Source organism: Carcharodon carcharias, chromosome 17, assembly GCF_017639515.1.
Source record: "Carcharodon carcharias isolate sCarCar2 chromosome 17, sCarCar2.pri, whole genome shotgun sequence".
Lineage (NCBI taxonomy): Eukaryota > Metazoa > Chordata > Chondrichthyes > Lamniformes > Lamnidae > Carcharodon > Carcharodon carcharias.
In genome coordinates this window covers 22,703,151-22,715,996 of record NC_054483.1, presented here as the reverse complement: position 1 = coordinate 22,715,996, position 12,846 = coordinate 22,703,151, and the positions used below count along the sequence as shown (strand labels likewise).

Sequence of the window (12,846 nt, the reverse complement as noted above, 5' to 3'; positions counted from 1 at the left end):
AGGAAAGACCTATTTCGCTTAACAGAGAGGGCAATATGCAGGGGATATAGCTTTATAGTCATTGGTGGAAGAATTAGAGGGGGGGGTTGAGGAGAAAGCATGTTCACCCAGAGGTTGTTGGGGGTCTGAAACTCATTGCCTGAAAGGCTGGTCAAGGCAAAAATTCGTTACATTTAAAAGAAAACCACTTGGATATACACTTGAGGTGTTGTAACCTACAGGGCTACGGACCAAGAGCTGGGAAATGGGATTAGGCTGGATAATCCATTTTCGACCAGCATACACATGATGGCCTCTTTCTATGCTGTCAATCCCTTTGATCCTATGAACACGAATGGGAGTAGCTGAGCAGCCTCCCTGGGCCTTGCCCACCTCGCTGCCACCATGTCACATACTGCCACTATTCCCTCTTGATAAGAAACACACAGGCACATGATGAGACACTCGGCAGCCCTTTACTGGCTGCTGATGCCTACAGTTGCAGATTTGGCCCCCTGGGTATGTCACCAGAAGAATAGACAAATGAGGTGCCCTTGCATTATGGAGTGCTCATAAACATTGTGATTCACAGACCAGCCCAGGAATTCAGAGCAGAACACATCATTCAACAGGGCTGAACATTTGTTAACAACATGGGATTGATAGATATGGAATAAATGAAATATTTTATAGCTGTATATGATGTGGAGAAGTCCAAAACTAGAGGTCATATTTGTAAGATAGTGACAAATAAATCCAGTCGGGAATTCAGGAGAAACTTCTTCACCCAGAAAGTGGTTAGAATGTAGAACTCACCACCACAGGAAGTGGTTGAAGTGAATAGTATAGATGTATTTAAGGGGAAGTAGAAAGGAGTAGAGGTAATGGTGTTGTATTTGTAGGTAACTGTGGCAAGACTATGGAAATAAAGAAGTCTTGCTGCAATTGTACAGGGCTTTGGTAAGATCAAACCTGGAATACTGTGAAAAAAGGTTATACTTATGTTGGAGGCAGTACACCAAAGGTTCACTAGATTGGTCCCTGGGAAGAGAGGGTTGTCCTATGATGAGAAGCTGAATAAATTGGGCCTGTATTCTCTGGAGTTTAGAAGCATGAGAGGCAATCTCACTGAAACCTACAAGATTCAGAAGGGGTTTGACAGGGTGGATGCTAAGAGATTGTTCCTGCTGGTCTGGGAATCTAAAACACGGGGGCCTAGTCTCAGGATACGAGGCCGATCATTTAGGACTGAGATAAGGAGAAATTTCTTCATTCGGATCATTGTGAATCTCAGGAATTCTCCATCCCAAGGGGTTGTGGATGCTGAATTGTTGAATACATTTTAGGCGGGGGTGGATAGATTTTTGACCTCTCAAGGAATCAAGGGATATGGGGAGAGGATAGGAAAATGGAGTTGAAGCCGGAGATCAGCCATGATTGTATTGAATGGTACTGAGCTGGAGCAGCCTCAACAGGCCTACTCCTGCTCCTATTTCTTATGTTCTTTCGGGTGAGATGGAGGAACATAAAGACCAGCATAGACCAACTGGGCGGAATGGCCTGTTTCTGTGCTGTAAACTCTTATGTTAGTCTATGTAATCTGTATGATCGGAGTGTCCAGTGAAGTTGCAATTTCTGTTTGATATTTTAGAAGTATCGAAGTTTATATTCTCTCAGCAGGGTATCCCTGTTTGCACTTATCTATCGGAAAGTAGGCTTCTGTTTGTAGCTATATGTTGCCACCCAGGCCACATGCCAGGTTATTACCATACAAACCACAGTCCCAATCCTGCCCACTGTGGGATGTTACCAAGTACTGAAGTGAGGTAACCTGAATCACATACTACTCCTGATTCATGAACAATGTGTCCTTCTGCATTTTGAAGGAACTGACACTTGCTGTCAGTACACCTTCTCCAACCATGCACATTGCAGGTTTCAAATCAGCATAATTCTGCAATATTTACCAACGGCGTTCGGAGAGCTCAGTGCCTGAAACAGAAAATAGATAGATTCTTGTCAGGCAAGGGAATCAAAGGTTATCAGGGTTATATGGAAGTGTGGAAATCAAAACACAAGAGGATCAGCCATGGTCTTATTGAATGGTGGAGCAGGCTCGAGGGGCCAAATGGTCGACTCCTGATCCTATTTCTTATGCTCTTAAGTTCTTAAAAGCAGCTGTTTTCAATCGAGTGAGCTAGTCATCACTCGTTTTCCCTCCAGAGATGATGTCTTGTCCCATTATTATCCGAGTTCCATCATAACAGCAATACAAAAGTGCACGAGGTGTGAAAGAACATGCTGGAAACCTAATGTAACCATTCAAACCATTTATAGAAGCAAAATACTGCGGATGCTGGAAACCTGAAACAAAAACAGAAGGTGCTGGGAAAACTCAGCAGGCTAGGGCCATCTGTAAATAAAAGGTGTGCCTATGGGTACCCACATAGGCCCCAGCCAGGCTCTTTATGGGGTATGTGGAACATTCCTTGTTCCAGTCCTACTCCGGCCCCCTTCCACAATTCTTTCTCTGGTACATCGATGATTACTTCAGTGCTGCTTCATGCTCTCGTCGGGACTTGGAAAAGTTTATTAATTTTGCTTCCAATCTCCACCCCTCCATCATTTTCACATGGTCCATCTCTGACACTTCCCTTCCCTTCCTTGACCTCTCTGTCTCAATTTCTGGTGATAGACTGTGCGCCAATATCCATTACAAGCCTACCGACTCCCACAGCTACCTCGACTACAGCTCCTCACACCCCGCTTCCTGTAAAGACTCCATCCCATTCCCTCAGTTCCTTCGCCTCCGTCGCATCTGTTCCGATGATGCTACCTTCAAAAACAATTCCTCTGACATGTCCTCCTTCTTCCTTAACCGAGGTTTTCCACCCACAGTTGTTGAAAGGGCCCTCAACCGTGTCCGGCCCATCTTCCGCGGATCCGCCCTCACGCCTTCTCCTCCCTCCCAGAAACATGATAGGGTCCCCCTTGTCCTCACTTATCACCCCACCAGCCTCCGCATTCAAAGGATCATCCTCCGCCATTTCCGCCAACTCCAGCATGATGCCACCACTAAACACATCTTCCCTTCACCACCTCCCGGCGGCGTTCCGTAGGGATCATTCCCTCCGGGACACCCTGGTCCACTCCTCCATCACCCCCTACTCCTCCACCTATGGCACCTCCCCATGCCCACGCAAAAGATGCAACACCTGCCCCTTCATTTCCTCTCTCCTCACCGTCCAAGAGCCCAAACGCTCCTTTCAAGTGAAGCAGCATTTCACTTGCATTTCCCCCAATTTAGTCTACTGCATTCGTTGCTCCCAATGCGGTCTCCTCTACATTGGAGAGACCAAACGTAAACTGGGCGACCGCTTTGCAGAGCACCTGCGATCTGTCCACAAGAATGACCCAAACCCCCCTGTCGCTTGTCATTTTAACATTCCACCCTGCTCTCTTGCCCACATGTCTGTCCTTGGCTTGCTGCATTGTTCCAGTGAAGCCCAACACAAACTGGAAGAACAGCACCTCATCTTCCGACTAGGCACTTAACAGCCTTCCGGACTGAATATTGAATTCAACAACTTTAGGTCTTGAGCTCCCTCCTCCATCCCCACCCCCTTTCTGTTTCTTCCCCCTTCCTTTTGTTTTTTCCAATAATTTATATAGATTTCTCTTTTCCCGCCTATTTCCATTATTTTTAAATATTTTATGCCCCGCTAGTCTTTCCACTCCACCCCCACTAGAGCTGTACCTTGAGTGCCCTACCATCCATTCTTAATTAGCACATTCATTTAGATAATATCACTACCTTCAACACCTCTGTGTTCTTTTGTTCTTTTGTCTGTGACGTCTTTTGATTATCTGCTCCTATCACTGCTTGCTTGTCCCTACAACCACACCACCCTACAACTTCTCTCCCCGCCCTCCCCATCCCCCCAACCTTAAACCAGCTTATATTTCACCCCTCTCCTTATATTCACTCAGTTCTGTCGAAGGGTCATGAGGACTCGAGATGTCAACTCTTTTCTTCTCCGCTGATGCTGCCAGACCTGCTGAGTTTTTCCAGGTAATTCTGTTTTTGTTTTGGGCCATCTGTCACTTGGTCATGTTGTTCTTTTCAGAGTGCTTACCCTTGTCCTGCTATTATCACTATCTGTTTTCTTACCTTAATGACACCATCAGCACCTCCTTTAGCCCTTACCACTGCCATTAACACTTATTTTGGTCTTTTGTTCATGACATCTTTGTCAATCTCTCCTTTGCCCCCACCTATCGCTGGCCTTCTATCCAGCTTCACCTGCCCCACCACCCCCCTTAAACAGTATAACTTTCATCACATTTTACTTCTCCTTAGCTCTGAAGAAGAGTCATCCAGACTCGAAACATTAACTCTGTTTTTCTCTCCACAGATGCTGTTAGACCTGCTGAGTCTTTCCAATTGTTCAAGCCATTTACTATAATTATTGTGACCTTACTGGGTGGGCAGTGGTGGGGTGTTGGGGGTTGCTGGTGGTGGTCTCCAGTGTTGTGTCCTGATCTGAGGGTCTTGTGCACTGGGTGCATACTCCAATGTAAACCTGCCTGCTTCTCCAACACAGAAGACTTACTAAGTTTACAGGATAGTCTTGGTTGCCTGTCTCTGTGAATGTGGCAGTTTTAAATTGGTGTTGTGGGCAGATCCACAGGCCTTATGCAGCAGGAAGCCAAGGTTCACAAAGCCGTCATGGGCCAACATAAATATAATCAGCATTGGATTACAAGGAGAGATTACAGAAGCATGGCTTGTTTTCGTTGCAACATAGAAAGTCAAGGAGTGATCTGACTGAGTTCTTTTGGATTTTGAAAGGAGTTCACTGGGCAGATAGAGTGAAATGGTTTATACCGGTGATGGTGTCTCGAGGGGAGGTAACAGCAGAGTGGTAATATCATTGGATTGGTAATCCACAGACCCAAGCTTCAGCAACATGGGTTCAAATCCCACCATGGCAGCTGGTGAATTTAAATTCAGTGAACCTGGAACATAGCTGGTCTCAGTGATGATGACTTCGACAACTGGCAGCTTTTGTTGTAAGAACCCATTTGGTTCAATAATATCCTTCAGGGAAGGAAATCTGCCATCTTTACCCGGTCTGGCCTACATGTGACTCCAGACCCACAGCAATGAGATTGACTCTTAACTGCCCTCTGAAATGGCCTACCAAGCCACTCAGGGATGGACAAGCAGGGATGGGCAACATATGCTGGTCTTGCCAATGGCGCCCACATCCCCTGAAAGAATAAAAGACAGAAAAAAAAAGGTGGTATAGCCTTAATACGAGAGCCAAGCCATTCAGGAGAGAAGTTTGAATACACTTCATCACACAAAGGGAGATTGGTGTGGCACTATCTCCCACATAAAGCAGCAGACGCCAGCTTAATTGATCATTTTAAATCCAAGACCAGTAGAATTTTGCCAGGCAAGGGTAGAAAAAGGTATGGAACTAACATGTGAATGGCGTTAAAATACAGATCAAACATGGTCTCACTGAACGGCAAAAGTTCAAGGGGCTGAATGGGCCACCCATGTGCTTATACTTTTATCACTTACTTCCACAATAACTATCTCTGGCTCTCAACTTCTGTTTTGAGGTTATCGTCATTTAATTAGGCCAGTAACAATTCATGCTACTTTTCTTGTCCTGAAGACCAACTCTAAATATTTTGGAACTCTGTCATTCTGGAGAGTTCACATCTTTTTTTAAAAAAAGTGCTATTATTTTCTTAAGTCATCAGATCCGCACATGTTAATGTTTAGGATTAATTACACCTCCCCAGTTCTGGCTACAGAGTGGAAAGCATTGCAAGATTGCTGATTATTGCTTCTTTCTCCCCGATGAATAGATCCTGAAGAAATCCTGTATTGAGATTCTGGCTGCTGAGCCATCAAGCATCTGTGCTGGAGGTAAGCACTGGAGGCCAACACCAAATTCATTGAATGTTATCCTATCTCAGGGTCATTGAATCCTCTCCAGTAAAAGCATGCATCCCGTTAGTCTTCTCATTCTTATTCCACAAGAGAGCTTTTCTGTTCTTAGGGATCGGCAGAAGGTTTTTTCACTAATCCTTAGTTCATTCACACTCCTTTCCTATTGCAGGGTTATTCAGTCTGTGAAATCAGTTGCAGAGTTAGCTTGACATGAAGGGAAGACCTGCATGTGTTGTGAGATGATAGGAACATCTTTGACGTTGTCTTCTGTCTGCTATTCCCAGCAAGGTGCTCGATGTCCTCGATGACACACAACTTATGAAGCAAACTGTTCCCACGCCAACCGCCCCCACCCCCGCCACCCCACCAACCCCCACAACCCCTGGCCTGTGATGGCTGATTTCCAAATGGTGTCATGTAGGAAAGGACAATTTGAAGCCCTGTGAGAATGTCTCAGTGGAAGCTTATTATCCCCTGATGCCTGGCACATTGTAAAGGAGAGGCAATGTGATGTGTGGTCGATTTGCAAGGTTGGAATGGGTCTGAGAGATTGAACTCCCCTGATGTAGAGAAGGTGAAGTGGAGATTTGACAGCGGCGTTTACACTCATGCAAGGTTGAGGTAGACTAACTGAGGAGAAACTCTCTCCAGTGGCACGAGGATTGATAACCAGAGGGCACAGATTTAAGATGATTGAAAAAAGAACCAGAGACGACAGGAGGAAAAATGCAATGAGTGTTTGGATTTGGAACACACTGCCTGATAAAATGGTGGATTCGGATTCAATAGTAGCTTTCAAATACTTGAGGGTGGGAAAAAAATTCAGAGATATGGGAAAAGTGGGACTAACCTTGAAAGAGCAAGCACAGACTCTGGGCTGAATGGCCTACTTCTCTCATTGCCTATTCTACGATTAAATGGCTCATTTCATAATTGTAATGCTTGTATCAACCAACAATGGTGGCTTCAGTATCCTTGCTGGGCATTATTCCAGTTGGTTGGCTTCATCATACACCATTCTGGGGAAAGGAAATGAACTAAGCTTCATAATGTTGCTGGAAGTGCGCATCAATGTTGAACTGGTTGGTGGAGGCAAGCTTAACCATGAGGCTACCTAATGCCAATGCACCATTAATCCAGACTCACATGAACAATGGCCATTTAAGGTGCAATATTTAAGTTGTCTGAGCTGAATTTCTGTGCCTTCCCTTCTTTTTCTTCTCATGAAGGCAAGCAGTGTTAACCCATATGGCACGCGAAGATAGAAGATATCAAACAAAGTAGGACATTGGGAAAGATGAGATATTATGGCAGGTGACAAAAATCTTGGTCAGGCAGGCAGATTTTAAGAAGCATCTTAAAGGAGGGAAATGAGGTAGTGAGGCAGATAGCTTTAGAGAGGGAATTCCAGAGATTAAGAGCCGACACAACTGAAGGCATGACTACCGATGGAGGAGCAATGAAAATCAGGGAGACCTAAGAGGCCAGAATTCGATGAGCACAGATATCTCAGAGGGTTGTGGGATTGAAGGAAGTCCCAGAGATATCGAGGGCAGAGGCTGTGGAAGGCTTTGGAAGCGGGAATCAGCATTTTAAAATCAAGGCGTTGATTACTAGGCATGAATGTAGGTTAGTGAGAACAGGGATGATGGGCGAATGTGACTTGATACAAGTAAGGATATGGGCAGTAGAGCTTTGGATGAGTGATGGCTCTTGGTCTTCGTTCTCTTTGTTTTCGGAGACGACCATCTTCCAACAGCCCAAATACCAATTGTGGCTTGAGTAACATGAAGGGTTCACTGAAGAGAGGTACCACAGGCTCCATCAGCACCTGATCAAGAGGACTGCAGCTTACCAAGAGCAGCCCTCAAGCAAGATAGCACCTAGGATTGCAGTCCTCATGCAAATGTCGCCGTCAAAAAAATGAAATATGTAAAAGGTCTTGGCAGTTGGTATGTAACCTGACAGGAATCACCAAAGAGAATCTCCCTGTGAAGTTTCATTCACTGATACAAGCTTGGTTGTCAATGTAGCCAAATTGTCATCGAGTTGAAGCCATGCCTGGGATGGATTCATTCTCTGGTGTTCAAGAAAATGGACTATTTCCAATGGGATGAACTGTAAAACATGCTTATGGCAGTACATTTTTGGCAATGACTAACTTTTCTCTTTTGAAGTTTGGAACTTAATGCAATTTTTTAAATGATCATGAAGTGAGTGCCTCTCCAACTTCTTCGCTTGTTTAAAGAGATAGTGCCCCATGTGTTTTCACTGGAACTTTCAACTAAATTGTTTCCATTCATCGTAACTGCCTGTATTCTAACTTGCAACCCATCACCCCAGTGCTTGCTGATCCACACTGCTTCTTGGCCACGAAAAATTTCAGTTTTAAACATTTCATCCTTATTGACAAATCCCTTCATGTCCCTTGACCCCTTCATATGTCTGTAACCTCCTCCATGGCTACAACCCCCCAAGATAGCTGCGATTCTCCAATTCAGACCTCTGAGCATTCCCAATTTTAATCACTCCACCATTGGTGGTCGTGCATTCAGCTACCAAGACCCTAAGCTCTGGAATTCCCTCCCTGAACTTTCCACCTCTCTACCTCCCTCTCCTCCTTCAAGACACTTCTTAAAATCTATCTTTTTGTCCAAGCTTTTGGTTCCTTGCCCTGATGTCTCCTGCCCTGATGTCTCCTGCCCTAATGTCTCCTGCCCTAATGTCTCCTGCCCTGATGTCTCCTGCCCTGATGTCTCCTGCCCTGATGTCTCCTGCCCTGATGTCTCCTGCCCTGATGTCTCCTGCCCTAATATCACCTGCCCTAATGTCTCCTTATGTGGCTTGGTGTTTGCTAACTCTCCCGGGAAGTGTCTTATGATGTTTGACTAGGCGAATGGAGCTATTTAAATACAAGTTGTTGTTGTTCTATAATTTACACTTCAAACTCTTCCAGTCTTTCCGTGAACTCAGAGTTCTTCCAGTCTTTCCATGAAGTCAAAAAGGGATGCAAGTCAACCAAAGCTGCCATTGCTCTGTCCTTCACCACCTTTGACCAGTTTGTTTTCAATAAGTTATTGGCTGCTTTAAATGAACACAAGCAAGACTTTAATGAGAATGAGTGATTCAGTCTGCAAAAAAAAAGCAAAACAAACCAAATTGAAACAGCTAGGATTTAATGCGTTCAACATAAATTACCTAGAAATTTAAAAAGAGGGCACTGGTTTTTATTAAAGGGTGCTCAACCATTTTTTCCCCCTGTTTGAAACATGACAATGTGATCAGGTAATTCAGGGAAGAATGTCTCATCAGATGAAGGGGTTGCATCACTCATGTGCTCTTTAATGGTGAGTGGTCACAGCCACCAGAAGCTTACCCAGTACCTCACTGAGTGGACATCATTCCTCTCCAACTTAGGGACTCTTCAGGCAATTTGGATGACACCCAGTCCATTTCCTATTCTGTATTGCTCAATCTTGCTCCAGAAAAATTGAATATTATTGCAACATTCACTTCCAAGATCCTTAGCATTTGACGGAAGGGGGGAAAACCAAGACTCGGGTTTGCATAGCTTCTAATCACATTCCACAAGCTTCAGATAGCAGTTCCTACCCAGCTCAATGCAGTCATCATTACTTGGTCAGCTTGTGTCTTGAATACAGAAACACACCACAGCAAGACATGGTACTGAGTAGTTAATTTGTCTTTTTGGTCGTACTGATCGAGGAAGGAACGTTGGCCCATTTATGATTAGAACTTCCTTCTCTTCTAAAGTTGACATGGGATCTTTAATATCTACCTAAAGCCCCATTGGAACAGAAGGATAGGACCTAATCTGAGACCTCCTCCAAACAACAAAAGCTCCAACAATGCAGCATACCCTCAATAACAACAGCAGGATTTACATAGTGTCTTTGAGATGTATAAACATCCTGCGATGCTTGTAGTAAAAAAAATGGGCATCAAGTCACAGAGCAAGGTATTAGGAGGGTGAACCAGCAGCTTGGTCAAATGTGTGTTTTGTAGAGTCTTAAAGGAGGATTGAGAAGTGGAGAGGGAGAAGGATGTAGCGGTGAATACCAGAGTGTGGGACTGTGGTGACAGAAGACACACTACCAATGGTGGGACAAAGGGGGATGGCAGAAGAGGCCAAAAAGATTGAGTGTTTGGGGATGCAAGTTTTGAGGTTACTGAGAAAGGGAGGCAGAAGGCCATGAACAGATTTAAATGCAAGCAGGAGAACATTCATTTGATGTGTTGGGCACTGGGAGTCGATCCAGGTCACCATATCAGGGGGTTAGATGAACGGAATTTGGTGTGGGATAGGGTAGGAGTAACAGAGTGAAATGGATGAACGATTTGAGGTTGTCCAGTGGAGAACTGGAATATTCAGATCTATGTGTTGCAAGGAGAAGGATGTGTCTCAGCAGCAGATTGGCAAAGGCAGGAGACATTACAGAGATGGAGGTATACACTCTCTCTGATGAGAGGATATGGTTAAACTTCAGCTCGAGATCAGGTTGAAAGCTGAGTTTAGGAATGCTTGTTGCAGCCAGGAAAAAGTATGGAAATGGTGGCCATAGTTTGGAATTTGTGCAAGGATTGAGGAGGATAGCTTTGGTCTTCCCAATTGAGGAGGAATCTTTGTCTTATCCAAGACTAGATTTTAGGCAGTTTGACAATCCGGAGGCACAGAGGAGAGTTAGGACTGAATATCATCGGTGAAGGATGAGCCCTTGCCTGTCAGTGATGGTGCAGCTTGTGGATGAGGAGAAGGAAGAGGATAATGATTGATACTTGGGGAAGTTAGAGGTAATGATGCGTGGGGGTGGGTGTTGGGGTTGGGGTGGGGGGATAAAGAGGGACCACTGGTTAGGTTTCTTTAGCTTTGTCCTGTTGAGCATAAGTGGAACCAGGTAAGGGCAGTTGAACTGAATGTAGAACAGAGGAGAGATGTTGATGGAAGATGGTGTGCTTGACATTCTCAGAGAAACACAAGGGGAAAGGGAGGTATAATGCATCATGGCCACATCACAGAGGAGGTCCCTTGGCTTTGGCTATGGCTGTTTCAGTGCAGTGGCAGGAACAGAAACTCGATTGGAGAGATTTCACCAGAGTCACGAGAAAGATGGCTGCAAATTTGGAGGAGGTGACTATATACATCCAAAGTGTTGAGAAAAAAAGAGAGTTTGGGGATTGGGCTGTACTTTGCAAAGTCAGAAGGGTGGATGGTGGGCATTGTGAGGAGGGTTCGGTGGTGGGCAGGTGGGGGCCAGTGTCAGTGTTTAGAAAGAGGGAGACACTACTTACAGAAGGGGAACCACTTACAATGTTACCACAACACTAGTGCACCATTTTCAGTTGTGCATTCTATGCTTTAAGGATACTGACCTACCACAGAACCATGTCCTGCATTTCTACTGTTTTGAAAGGATCTTGAGAAGTGAGGGTTTGTAGCTCATACAACAACATTCAGCATCTCTTTTATTATACCTTTCCATTCTGAGAAGGAACTCAACTGTCTTTCCAACCAGGAATCAGGTTGTGGGCAAAACCAGCAACCTTGTTGAAATGGTCCTGAAGCGATTGGGTGCATTATTGCCAAATATTCTCTGATGTAGGATCTCTGTTTATCTTCACAGATTATCACCTAGAAGTTCAGTGGACATTCATGCAGGGTGTCTTCATCATGATTGATGAACCCTGATCCTTGAAAACCCATGGGAAACATTTACGCTCAAATTCCTAATTGGAAATTTTAACTTCCAATGTATTTGGGTCATGCATACTCATCTTCCAATCTTGTTAACCGATGAGGTTTGTTTTCCTCTCTTATCCTCATGTGAAATTAACATTTCCAGGCATAATATCAGGACCTGGATCACACTCACAATCCTCCCCTTTCACTAATCAAACGGGTTGCAGAAGTCAATTGAAAACAGAGAAGGAAGAACAATATTTGGAAGGCTAGATTTCCAAAAGCTTGCTTTTAATTAAGGATTGTTAGCTTCTCAGCATTTGAAAAGAAAACAGTTAGGGCTATCTTCCATGCTTTAAGAAACCTAATCCACAAACTCAAACATCAGACTATTGGGCGGGTGGTGGATTCCAAAAAAAAAATGTAAAAAGCAACTATGTATTGCTGTTTATTTGATGAGTAGCTGAGCACGAAGTTTCCAGGTTCCATCGCCGGAATGTCCTGAGTTAGCTCAACTCGGCTGGGACCTCAGGGCAGCTGTCACAATTGGGTCTGCAGACAAAAGCCAAAAAGACAAAGGGTTCTGAAAGGTGTTCTCTTACCTCAGGATATTACCACTGGTTCAAAAAGACCCAGGAGACCAAGTAGTGCTGGTGGCCAAGCCCTCACTTGGACAACTAGCAGAGTCCACTTCTCACTGGCTGATGCTAAACCATTGGACTTGTTGAACACAGTTGCTTATCTAACTTGTATTTTCTCATTCCCAGAAACATTTCAAGTTGTTGTGAAGGGGAATGGATTTTCCCATGCACGTAGCGTGGACAAAGTTCGCTGTAGCTTCAAGATTAACGATACCGTGACCCTCAGTAAGTATTTCATGTGACCTTTGGGGAGTTTGAAATTTTTTTTCCGAGGGTCCTTTGAATCATTAAATAATTTAGAGCAACGTTGTTTTCTCTTTGATTTAAAAAATAACTATGCAGGGCAGCTTTCAAGACTTTGCAAAATGCTGGTGCTCAGATGTTATCTATTGATTGCACTTTAACTTCACCATTTCAGCCCCCTCATCCCAAATTTCTCCTTTTCTTTCCTGAATGAGTTGCTGAAAATGACACTCACGTTCTTCTGTCCCATGCAAATAATGTGCCCTCCCCCCATCTCTGCCTGCCCACTGAACCTGCACACCCTGGTCAGAAAG

General features: G+C 44.5%; 1 protein-coding gene across 1 annotated transcript in view; it reads left to right on the top strand.

Annotated features, from left to right (window-relative positions):
• Positions 1-12,846, top strand: part of LOC121290179 (anthrax toxin receptor 1-like) — a 191,107-nt gene that overhangs the window by 68,990 nt on the left and 109,271 nt on the right. Inside the window, exons 9-10 of the mRNA XM_041210436.1 lie at positions 5,866-5,926; positions 12,416-12,514. Of these exons, the coding sequence (XP_041066370.1) occupies positions 5,866-5,926; positions 12,416-12,514 (160 nt within the window). The remainder of the gene's footprint in view (positions 1-5,865; positions 5,927-12,415; positions 12,515-12,846) is intronic.